The sequence below is a fragment of the Palaemon carinicauda genome, chromosome 3 (assembly GCF_036898095.1).
Source record: "Palaemon carinicauda isolate YSFRI2023 chromosome 3, ASM3689809v2, whole genome shotgun sequence".
NCBI lineage: Eukaryota > Metazoa > Arthropoda > Malacostraca > Decapoda > Palaemonidae > Palaemon > Palaemon carinicauda.
In genome coordinates, this window is record NC_090727.1 from 192340844 (window position 1) to 192353649 (window position 12806).

The 12806-nt window shown below is 42.5% G+C and overlaps 1 protein-coding gene across 2 annotated transcripts in view; it reads right to left on the reverse strand.

Moving 5' to 3' along the window:
* The window catches only part of LOC137638825 (dnaJ homolog subfamily C member 10-like), a 144554-nt gene that overhangs the window by 87496 nt on the left and 44252 nt on the right, over positions 1 to 12806 (reverse strand). For both annotated transcript variants that reach the window (XM_068371213.1, XM_068371214.1), the window contains exon 7: positions 9646 to 9858. In XM_068371213.1, the coding sequence (XP_068227314.1) occupies positions 9646 to 9858 (213 nt within the window). The remainder of the gene's footprint in view (positions 1 to 9645; positions 9859 to 12806) is intronic.

Sequence of the window (12806 nt, forward strand, 5' to 3'; positions counted from 1 at the left end):
CTTATGATCCCAAGTGGTGAAGAAAGTTACTGCTAAAAACCCATACCCAAGAATACTAAGTATATTCAACCAACCTCAACAAAAAAGAAATTTTAAATCTCAAGACATGAAATGTTTGGAGAAAAATTGCTACAACATTTTTGTATATGGATCAATTTTTATCATTTCATATGAAAAGATATTGAATTTCATAGCCTACAATCTGTACATTTAGTTAAAAAAAAAACTTCCACATGAAAAGGTCACCTTTGAAAGTGAGTTTTATACATTTATAAAATATATAAAAAAAAAAAAAGATACTAAGAAAATTCCCAACGTACAGCTTTTAGAACATAAAATTCTCTTTCAAAAAAGTAATAAGAGTTTGAAGTAACCCCAAAATGCATTGTTTTAATGAGGCTGAATTATGCCCCTTGAATAATGTTTGGAGGAAAAGAGTTACAGTGACTCCAGGATGTGAGAGAGGCTGTCCATTATTTCACAATCAAGTTCAGTACTCTTCACTTGTGCACGCTTTTTAGTTTAAGTACAGTATATTCAAACACCAATACCTATTTTTCATTATTATGAAATCAACATTGAATATATAGTTTATTTAATTCTTACATTTATTAATTTACATACTCTGAAGTATCGAATAAAAATACTGATGGAATAAAAGTACTGGGTGGAAAAAATCTCAATATTTAATAAAAGTAATGATGGAATAAAAGTACAGGGTGGAAAAAATCTCAAAATTTAATAAAAGTACTGGATGGAATAAAAGTACAGCCCGGAAAAAAAAAACTCAAAAATGTTATTTTCCTTAGTAAAATAAATTTTTGAATATACTTACCCGGTGATCATGTAGATGCAACTCTGTTGCCCGACAGAAAAAACCTACGGGCGGGATACGCCAGCGATCGCTATACAGGTGGGGGTGTACAACAACAGCGCCATCTGTCGAGTAGGTACTCAGGTACTTCTTGTCAACAAGAACCAATTTTCTCCTCGGTCCACTGGGTCTCTATGGGGAGGAAGGGAGGGTCCTTTAATTCATGATCACCGGGTAAGTATATTCAAAAATTTATTTTACTATGGAAAATAACATTTTTCAATATTAATCTTACCCGGTGATCATGTAGCTGATTCACACCCAGGGGGGTGGGTGGAGACCAGCATACATGTTAACAATAGAAGCTAAGTATCCCGTATTTCATTTTAGCAGTTATTCAAAATAACAAACATAAAATAAATAAGTACCTGGTAAGGAAGTCGACTTGAACAATTACTCTGCCTTTTAAGTACGTCTTCCTTACTGAGCCTAGCGATCCTCTTAGGATGCTGAGCGACTCCTAGGTGCTGAAGTATGAAGGGCTGCAACCCATACTAAAGGACCTCATCACAACCTCTAATCTCGGCGCTTCTCAAGAAAGAATTTGACCACCCGCCAAATCAACCAGGATGCGAAAGGCTTCTTAGCCTTCCGTACAACCCAAAAACAACAATAAAAAGCATTTCAAGAGAAAGATTAAAAAAGGTTATGGGATTATGGGAATGTAGTGGGTGAGCCCTCACCTACTACTGCACTCGCTGCTACGAATGGTCCCAGGGTGTAGCAGTTCTCGTAAAGAGACTGGACATCTTTAAGGTAAAATGATGCGAACACTGACTTGCTTCTCCAATAGGTTGCATCCATTACACTCTGCAGAGATCTGTTCTGTTTGAAGGCCACTGAAGTAGCGACAGCTCTAACTTCATGTGTCCTTACCTTCAGCAAAGCATGGTCTTCCTCATTCAGATGAGAATGGGCTTTTCTAATCAAAAGTCTGATGTAATAAGAGACTGCGTTCTTCGACATCGGTAAAGCAGGTTTCTTAATAGAACACCATAAAGCTTCTGATGGTCCTCGTAATGGCTTTGTACGTCTTAAATAGTACTTAAGAGCTCTTACTGGGCAAAGTACTCTCTCTTGTTCGTTTCCAACCAAGCTGGACAGACTTGGAATCTCGAACGATTTGGGCCAAGGACGAGAAGGGAGCTCGTTTTTAGCCAAAAAACCAAGCTGTAAGGAACATGTAGCCGTTTCAGATGTAAATCCTATGTTCCTGCTGAAGGCGTGTATCTCACTGACTCTTTTAGCTGTTGCTAAGCAAACGAGGAAAAGAGTCTTCAAAGTGAGATCTTTAAAAGAGGCTGATTGAAGCGGTTCGAACCTTGCTGACATCAGGAACCTTAAAACCACGTCTAAGTTCCAACCTGGTGTGGCTAACCGACGCTCCTTTGAGGTCTCAAAAGACTTAAGGAGGTCCTGTAGATCTTTGTTGGTGGAAAGATCTAAGCCTCTGTGGCGGAAGACTGCTGCCAGCATGCTTCTGTAACCTTTGATCGTAGGAGCTGATAGGGATCTTACATTCCTTAGGTGTAAAAGGAAGTCAGCTATCTGCGTTACAGAGGTACTGGTTGAGGATACTGAATTCGCCTTGCACCAGCTTCGGAAGACTTCCCATTTTGACTGGTAGACCTTGAGAGTGGATGTCCTCCTTGCTCTGGCAATCGCTCTGGCTGCCTCCTTCGAAAAGCCTCTAGCTCTTGAGAGTCTTTCGATAGTCTGAAGGCAGTCAGACGAAGAGCGTGGAGGCTTGGGTGTACCTTCTTTACGTGCGGCTGACGCAGAAGGTCCACTCTTAGAGGAAGAGTCCTGGGAACGTCTACTAGCCATTGCAGTACCTCGGTGAACCATTCTCTCGCGGGCCAGAGGGGAGCAACCAACGTCAACCTTGTCCCTTCGTGAGAGGCGAACTTCTGCAGTACCTTGTTGACAATCTTGAACGGGGGGAACGCATAAAGGTCTAGATGGGACCAATCCAGAAGAAAGGCATCTACGTGAACTGCTGCTGGGTCCGGAATCGGTGAGCAATAATTTGGGAGCCTCTTGGTCATCGAGGTAGCGAACAGATCTAGGGTGGGCTGACCCCACAGGGCCCATAGTCTGTTGCAAACATTCTTGTGAAGGGTCCATTCTGTAGGGATGATCTGACCCTTCCGGCTGAGGCGGTCTGCCATGACGTTCATGTCGCCTTGAATGAACCTCGTTACAAGCGATATCTTTCGATCTCTTGACCAGGTGAGGAGGTCCCTTGCGATCTCGAACAACTTCCTCGAATGGGTCCCTCCTTGCTTGGAGATGTACGCCAAGGCTGTAGTGTTGTCGGAGTTCACCTCCACCACCTTGCCTAGAAGGAGGGACTTGAAGCTTCTCAAGGCCAGATGAACTGCCAGTAGCTCCTTGCAGTTGATGTGTAGTGCTCTTTGATCCGGATTCCACGTGCCCGAGCATTCCCGACCGTCCAGTGTCGCACCCCAGCCCGTGTCCGATGCGTCCGAGAAGAGAAGGTGGTCGGGGGTCTGAACAGCCAGTGGTAGCCCTTCCTTGAGAAGAATGCTGTTCTTCCACCAAGTCAGTGCAGACTTCATCTCTTCGGATATAGGAACTGAGACCGCTTCTAGCGTCATGTCCTTTCTCCAGTGAGCAGCTAGGTGATACTGAAGGGGTCGGAGGTAGAGTCTCCCTAACGCGATGAACTGGTCCAGCGATGAAAGCGTCCCTATTAGACTCATCCACTGTCTGACTGAACATCGGTTCCTTTTCAGCATGCTCTGGATGCATTCTTGGGCTTGACTGATTCTGGGGGCCGACGGAAAAGCCCGAAAAGCTCGACTCTGAATCTCCATACCTAGATAGACTATAGTTTGGGATGGGACGAGTTGGGACTTTTCTATATTGACCAGGAGACCCAATTCCTTGGTCAGATCCATAGTCCATTTGAGATTCTCCAGACAGCGACGACTTGATGGAGCTCTTAAAAGCCAGTCGTCCAAATAGAGGGAGGCTCTGATGTCTGCCAAATGCAGGAATTTGGCAATATTCCTCATCAGTTTGGTAAACACTAGAGGTGCCGTGCTTAGGCCAAAGCACAGGGCTTGGAACTGGTAAACCACCTTCCCAAAGACGAACCTTAGGAAAGGTTGGGAGGCTGGGTGGACGGGGACGTGAAAGTACGCGTCCTTTAGGTCTAACGAGACCATCCAGTCTTCCTTCCTGACCGATGCTAGCACCGACTTCGTCGTCTCCATGGTGAACGTCTGCTTGGTGACAAAGACATTTAGAGCACTGACGTCCAGCACCGGTCTCCACCCTCCTGTCTTCTTCGCTACTAAGAAGAGACGGTTGTAGAAGCCCGGGGATTGATGGTCCCGGACTATGACTACCGCTCCCTTTTGTAGCAAGAGAGACACCTCTTGCTGTAAAGCTAGCCTCTTGTCCTCCTCTCTGTACCTGGGAGAGAGGTCGATGGGAGTAGTTGCTAGAGGGGGCTTGCGCAAGAATGGAATCCTGTACCCCTCTCTGAGCAACTTCACAGACTGTGCGTCTGCACCCCTGTTCTCCCAGGCCTGCCAGTAGTTCTTGAGCCTGGCTCCCACTGCTGTCTGGAGAAGATGGCAGTCAGACTCTGCCTTTAGAGGACTTGGAACCCTTCTTCTTTTTGCCACGTTGACTATCGGCACGGGTACCTCCTCTGCTGGAGGTTCTGCCACGAAAGGGCGGAATGAACCTAGACGCTGGTGTGTCCATCCTAGGTCTAGGCACGGAAGGTAAAGCTGTGACTTTACGTGCGGATGACGCCACCAGGTCATGGGTATCTTTCTGGATCAACGAGGCGGCAATCCCCTTGATCAGCTCTTCAGGAAAGAGACACTTGGAAAGCGGAGCAAACATCAACTCTGACTTCTGACATGGTGTGATCCCCGCCGACAAGAAGGAGCAAAGGTGATCTCGATTCTTAAGAACTCCAGACACGAAAGAAGCCGCAAGCTCGCCAGACCCATCCCGAATGGCTTTGTCCATGCATGACATGATGAGCATGGCAGAGTCCTTATCCGAAGGGGAGGTCTTTCTGCTTAACGCTCCCAAACACCAGTCCAGGAAGTTGAAGATCTCAAAAGCACGAAAAACTCCCTTCAAAAGATGGTCCATGTCCGAAAAGGTCCAGCAAATCTTGGAGCGTCTCATAGCCAGTCTGCGGGGAGAGTCTACCAGACTTGAGAAGTCGCCCTGGGCAGAGGCAGGAACTCCCAAGCCGAGATCTTCTCCCGTGACATACCAGACGCTAGATTTGGAAGCAAGCTTGGTGGGGGGAAAGATGAAGGACGTCTTCCCAAGTTGCTTCTTGGCCTGCAACCACTCTCCCAGTACCCTTAAAGCTCTCTTGGATGAGCGCGCGAGTACGAGCTTCGTAAAGGCAGGAGCTGCTGACTGCATGCCTAAAACGAACTCAGAGGGAGGTGAGCGTGGGGCTGCAGACACAAACTGGTCCGGATACAACTCCCTAAACAGAGCAAGGACTTTCCTAAAGTCTAAGGAGGGAGGCGTAGTCTTGGGTTCGTCTATATCGGAGTGTTGATCGTCCAAATGAGCAGCTTCGTCGTCATCAGAGATTCCTTCATCCGAATGCTGAGGAGGAAGCGGCAAAGGAGTAGAAGAAAGCTGAACGGCTGAATCCGGCAGCACGGGTGCATGCGTAGCTGCACTGGATCCAACATCATGCCGCTGCTGGTCAGTCTGAGAGCTGGGAACAACAAAAGCGGAGTGGAGGTGCGTGGTGGGGACTGCCGTGGGTTGCAGAGACTGCCGCATTGCGTCAAAACACGGCAGCTTGACAGCACCTTCCCACTGCTGATGCGGTAGCTCACGCATGTCAACGGAGGGTGCCGCATGTCGGCTAACGTCAACATGCGTCTGGCAGGGTCGACTGCGCATCGGTGGAGCTCTCACAGCCGGAGTGTGGGAGCAGGCAGCCGCAGTGTCAGCTGAGCTCACAACCGTGGCAGGTTGTGGGTTAACGGGAGCAGCTTCAACCTTCTCAGCACGATACTCCTGCATGAAGGAAGCTAGCTGAGTCTGCATAGACTGCAGCAAAGACCACTTAGGGTCTACAGCGGATGGTGCAGCAACAGACGGAGTAATTGCCTGCTGCGGAACTACTCTACCTCTCTTGGGAGGTGTGCAGTCTTCGGAAGACTGCGGCGAGTCCGAACTGACCCAGTGGCTACACCTGGGCCGTTGGACTCGCTCGGAAGGGACCTTGCGCTTGAGAGGTCGTGAGACCTTGGTCCAGCGTTTCTGACGAGAAACTACTTCCGCAGACGAGGAATGAATGGGCTCACTCGTCTGGTTGTGGGTGGGACGATCTCTGCAAGATACGTCCGCAACCACTGAGGGTACATCTGTACGCTGATCAAGGCCTGTCGAACCCTTTGGTCCTTCGACATTGCTTCTCCCCTGGGCTTGGGAGCTTGCAAGAGGTCTCGGACTGGGAGGACGACTGGCACGAACAGATGCACCCTCATGCGTAACACTGACACTTTTCACAGCACTTGCACTCACTACACTTCCCACTGCACTTTTCTCCTTCAACTCTTTGACGTCGGCTAAGAGCTGATTGCGGTCATTCGCTAATGACTCAACTCGGTCACCAAGAGCCTGAATGGCACGCAACATGTCCGCCATCGAGGGTTGCTGCGAGCTAGTAGAAGGGTCGGGTGTAACCACTACAGGGGAAGGAATAGGTTGAGGGGCATGGGGAGAGGAAAAATCAAAAGAGCGAGAAGAACTCCTCCTGATCCTATCCTTCTCTAGCCTACGTGCATTCTTAAGGAATTCTTGAAAATCGAATTCCAAAAGCCCAGCGCATTCCTCACATCGATCTTCCAATTGACAGGCTTTACCCCTACAATTGGAACAAACGGTGTGAGGATCGATAGAGGCCTTCGGAAGATGCCTAGAACAGTCCCTAGCGCTACACTGCCTGTACTTGGGGACTTGAGTAGGGTCAGACATCTTGAATTAGTCAAAGGGGGAAATCCAAAATCTATCCAAGTCGACAACAAATAATCCAAAATCTAATCAATAAAGCTTGATAAGGTATTGATGATAACTCCTGTACAGCGAAAGCTAATAACTAGAGAGAATACATCACCAAAAAGCGTGAAAATCAACTCCAGAAACAACAGCGTATCAAGTAGGTCTTGCCGGTGGCACGACAGAGAAAATTGGTTCTTGTTGACAAGAAGTACCTGAGTACCTACTCGACAGATGGCGCTGTTGTTGTACACCCCCACCTGTATAGCGATCGCTGGTGTATCCCGCCCGTAGGTTTTTTCTGTCGGGCAACAGAGTTGCAGCTACATGATCACCGGGTAAGATTAATATTGAAAATTTAATATAAGTACTGGATGGAATAAAAGTACTGACTGGAAAATAACGATTTCTTGAAGGGTGAGTCTACATTAGTATTGCATATTCTTTCGCTTCATTTTTCTAATTCTACGATAGTTTTACTTGCTGCCCAAAAATTTACGACGTTAAATTCAGGGCGCAGATATGATTTATTTATTTTATTATTATTATTAGTTTTATTTATTTTTTTATATTTTATTATTGCGCTCGCCATGAATAGTGAGTGGCCCTACGATTGTACTCGCCAACGACAAATTCAACTCAGCAGTGTCCTAGGCTAGGCGAGCCCAATATCCCAAAATCCTGAAACCGTCCCCACCCCCCACCCACCCCCCCCCAAAAAAATAAATAAAATTAAAGAAAAAGAAAAAAGCTATTTATTACTGTAAAAAACTTTCACCAGGTAAAATTCACTCTATTATAATTTATTTATCTTGAAAACAGGATATCTACCGTATATCCCGGGTCATAAGACGCTACGAGTGGTAAGACGCACCCTTAAATTAGCAAGGCAGTTCTAGAAAAAAAAATTAGGATTTTAAAAACTTCTTAATACAAATCCCTAGTAAGAGACTCTAGCATGATTACTGTCTTGCACCGTAACTTTTCTTATTTTGGGTGAATTATGAAATGTTTAAGTTAATATTAATTAGCTATAGGCCGATTATACCAATTTTATTACATATTCATATAAGAAACCTCTAAAGTTGTCATAGTTTCCACCACAACTACACGTTTAGTCAGAGTGTTTGGTGTTTCAAGTGTTGTTTACATCAAAGCAGTGTTGCCAAAGGTGCATAAAATTTTGTTAAAGATTTAAAATTCTAGTACTAATTCCAAAATTCCTCGTACAGCCTATAAATTTTCACACAAAATGTAATTATTGATTGAAGAAATCTAGACATTTTTTAAGGTGGAATAATTTTGTTACTGTTTATGTGTTTCAAGGTCTAGTTACTTTTCTGCTAACTTGGTAATACTGCGCTCAACAAACAATTTTTTCCAACTGTCTGTGTATTATTTCGTAACTCAGGCAACAAACACATTATCAATATATTGCTTTATTACAAAATGTCAACAAAATATGAGAATATAGATATATACATCATAAACAACTCTGTCATAGCGTCGTCTGCTATGAGACTATTAGTTGGCATGTTTTCTTGTAGAAGAGGGTTAGCAAGTCATCAGCTGATTACTAAAAGAAAAAAAAAATTGCTACTGTACTTCATTGAAGGATGTGCAATATAAAAATAAATAAATTTATTACATATTAATGATAATTGTAGGATTATATTCTATCTCTCATGAGTTTGAGTGCTTGTATGTCAATAGTTGGGTGTTTGAAGGGTGTCAAACGCGCTTATACAACTTTTTCTTAAGTGTTAAGATTTTGGAGGGCACTTTTCGTGAAAAATGTGCGTCTTATGACACGGGAAATCCGGTAATTTATTTTTTAATATATATATATATACTGTATATATATATATATATATATATATATATATATGCCATCCATCCTGAATAATGTATCAAATTGTAATTTTTGTCACCTCCTAATGATGAAAATATACATTCGTGTGAACAGCATCCACGGATACGAGTTAAATTTCATAATCGTCAGGATCTGAAGACTCAGATCTATCGCACCTAAGCCGCCTCCGATAGCCTTACGCTGTTAGGATACGTTATTCAAAGTAAATTTATTCTCGGATATAAGGTTCGCTTTGCATACCTGTAAACTCCTAAGGGTTTATTTAACATAGAAGTGTGATTTAACATCGTTTAAATCATAAATCGGTATGAAATAATTGACGTTTGAAAACAGACACAAAGGGAAAGCACGTCTAATTATAGAAACTGAAATCAGACAACGCATGTATCGTAGTATTCAGAGAGCGACTTCCGCTTGACCTACATGTACGCTATGAGTTGAGATCTCGATTACTACTTCAGCTAAGAAACTAAAAAAAAAATTGTACTTGTATAATTTCCCACCGGTACGATAGGTAGTATTGAATAAACATACTGGTTAGAAGATTTGTGAAAAATTAATAAGCGTTCTGGGTGGAAATGGAGCGTACCGGCAGGAAGAAATTTGAAAAATTAATTAACGTACCGGTCCGTTTATTTGATACTTCAGAGTAAATATTATTGATATATTACTTTACACAAAATTAGAAGTGCATCAATATTAAACATGATAGATCAGTCTGTCTGTAAGTGAATAGATAAAAAAAATCCAAGACAAAATCATACAAACCGCAAGAATGAATGAAGGGGAACTTCAAGTATACCATAAACCTGGAAAAATACCATGAGTTAAGCTTTATTATTACAAATATAATCCAAAAGAAAAAACGTACTTTGTATGATGCATCATCCAGAAGCGTCATCTCAGGGAGAAGAGCAAGTACTTCTCGTGCAATTTCTTGAGCATTGAGACTGGATATCAGCTTTCCACTTCCAGATTCTATTTTATCAACATCAAAGAACTTCAAGCCAGACTCCATTTTAAATTTTGAACACAGTTCCTTGTCTTGGAAACACACAACCACTCCAATATTAACCAAACCATCCTGAATGAAAAAATAAACAGTAAGTAAACTATAGTACCACAAAATACTTTTAATACCTAAACAGAAATTAAATTGGAAAGTTAAAAATTTGAATTTTTAAAAATTTGTATTTTTTTTTTCTTTTCATACAAACCTCAGTCCTTTAAATAGAAGTATGATTTCAGAGAAGTTGGAAACACTGCCGTTAAAATTCATAATGAGGTGCAGGTAGTAACTGGCATGTATTGGGGGAAACACCCACTTCCCATTGCCAGCTCACTGAGAAAGGTGGGAGGAAGCTGCCATAACTAAACTAATTATTTCAAAATCACAGGATGTCAGAGCACTCAGAACTTAGGAGTAGCAAGTGTAGATGCCAATCCTCTCCCTATAACCTGAACTTTTCTAGTGATAGGCTAGACTTCTGTTATCTACACAGAATATCATGGAGGAGACTTATCCCTACGATATGTCCGAAACATAATGTTGAAGCAAAGTTTATAATACTGTGCTCTCCATCCTCCCCTTCATTAGGAGGACGAGGGAAATACTTCCATCTTAAACTAAATACAACACTTATTTGGTAGCTTGCCTGCATCAAAATCCATTCCAGGGACATGGTGTTTAGACAACTGCATCCAAAAGAAGGGAAAAAAGCAAAAAGGTCCAGACATACAGTGATAGCACAAATGCTAACTTAGACAAGATGTTCCCTGTCCTGTGAGGGAGCTAGGTACACTACCTGGACCACTGAGCAGGTATCACAGGTCCTAGAGAAAACATGACAAATGACTTGTGAGTACATTCCTGTAGATAATGGGCTGTGTTGTTGTCTGGCATTCCCCAAAACCTGTCTTCAAAACTTGGCCCACTGAAAGGTTCTTCCTAAATAAATATGTTGCACTAACTTCTGACTTCGTGAGCGTGCATGTCTGCAGGTTCCTTCAGCTCCTCTGCTGTCTGGGTTTGATATCTATTTATTGTTTCTTAAAACCAGATGATTTTGTCTAAAGATCTTCTTGAGCCAGCCAGAGCTGATAATGAGATTCTGTAGCTGTAGTCTGAAGGGTCAAGTCCATTTCAGTTAGTCGGGGCAAAAAACTAAATCATCAAGATTATCAGTTGCTTCCCTAAGCAAAGATATGGAGAAAGTTTCAAACTTAGGATCGTGTAAGGTTGGGATTCGAGTTTTAATGTGGAGATCAGAAAAGAGAGACCTCTCTCTCCCCACCTCAAAATGCCTAAATAGACGTGATAATCCGTGCAGCTCACCTACTTATTTTGCTGAAGCTAGAGCAAGCAAGCAAGACCATCTTCCGCATTAAATCCTTATCAGATGCCTGCTTCAAAGGTTAATAAATGGCTCTCTTCAGAGACAACAGCCCAGAGGCCTGGTTCAAGGGTGTATGATAGCCTTTCCCTAATAGACTGAAAGGTGCTTTGTTCTACTCCGATTACAGAAGATTGCCTACTTTACCTAGTACACTGCTATTGAGGATTTTTGGAGGTAACCAGATATCACAGCATAAGTAGAACGTTCTTCCTCCGATGCTGTACATTAATGTCTAAGAATTGTCAGTCTGCTTAAGATTACACTGTCATCATCGACGTTGAATGGCCACATAACAGAGAAAATAAACAGCAAATAGAAATGCCATCTAATAGGATCAAGAAAGTGGATATCAGCACATTACAGATATACTAGCCATCAGGTACTGTAAAACCTTTCCTCTTCCATCACACATACAAATCTGAAACCAATAATCTACAGAGAAAAAAAAAAGTTGGTAGAAAGCACCAAGCGTACATCTCTACTCTATGTTGGCTGAAAACAAAGTGGTTACTCAGTGAGCTGATAGGGTGTTAGGGCTTCCCTGTGCCAGTCAAAAAAAGCAAACTTCCTTAGTTTGTCGATTCATCGTCTTCTCTTCATTCCCCTGCTTCTTTTATATACAGCATATAAATTTCATCAGCTGCATTTCCAGCTTGGTGAAATCATACCCCTATCTAAGGACTAAGGTTTGTATTCGTCCAAAAACAAATTGCTACATGGCAATTCCCTTCAACCATACAGTAATTTCTTACATATAATGAGTAAGAAAGACCACTGTACAGACCAACTATCAACTCTTCTCACATGCAAACAACTCGAGATGAAATTCAAGAAATAAATTATGGTGGACAAGGAGCCCTTGTGAACAAATCCTAATCGATGCCATTTATTGTTTGATAATAGAACGGGTTATCTATGAGCAATATGCATTAACTTATGAAATAAGTTTTCTTGTATTAAATCAATTACTGAACCTAGCAATTAAAACAACTATCTTCAATATAACCTTTGTTTCTATGTTGCAGACATTTTTTTCAATTTCATTTCAATAACCTACCATTGCTGCATAAATTTTACTTTCTAATTGCATGAGTTTCAATAAGTACTTCCATACACACTCATTGAGGCTCACACCTCTTATATTCAGACCTTGTTCCTAAAGCTTACTTGTAGAAAAAATACAGTAAAGGGAAGACAGGAAAGTCAGTTGAATTTCCATGAGTCTTTTCCTTCATTAGAAGGGTGGGTTGACAACAGATGGCACTCATCATTTCAGTTGCTTGTTTACATATGGACTTTATGAAAATAAGGAGCACTTAATATGAATTACATCTGTCACCAATACTTATAATAAATATACAGTATATCTACTCCTCTACCATGGCACTTTCCTTAATTTTGGGAGATAGCTGACCTAAAAGAAACGAAAGGGGATTTTTTCTCATCATTCCTGTTTGCAGACTCATCTAAGTCTGGTTGGTACTGCTACGGTGCCACAACTCACCCTCTCTTCTTTTCCATCACAAATGAAGCTTTATATACTGAGTCCCCTACTTAAGCGGTCACCTTGGGTAGCAGCAGTGCCTATCGGAACAGTGTCACAATCACTCCACATTCAATTCTATTTCTAGCATGC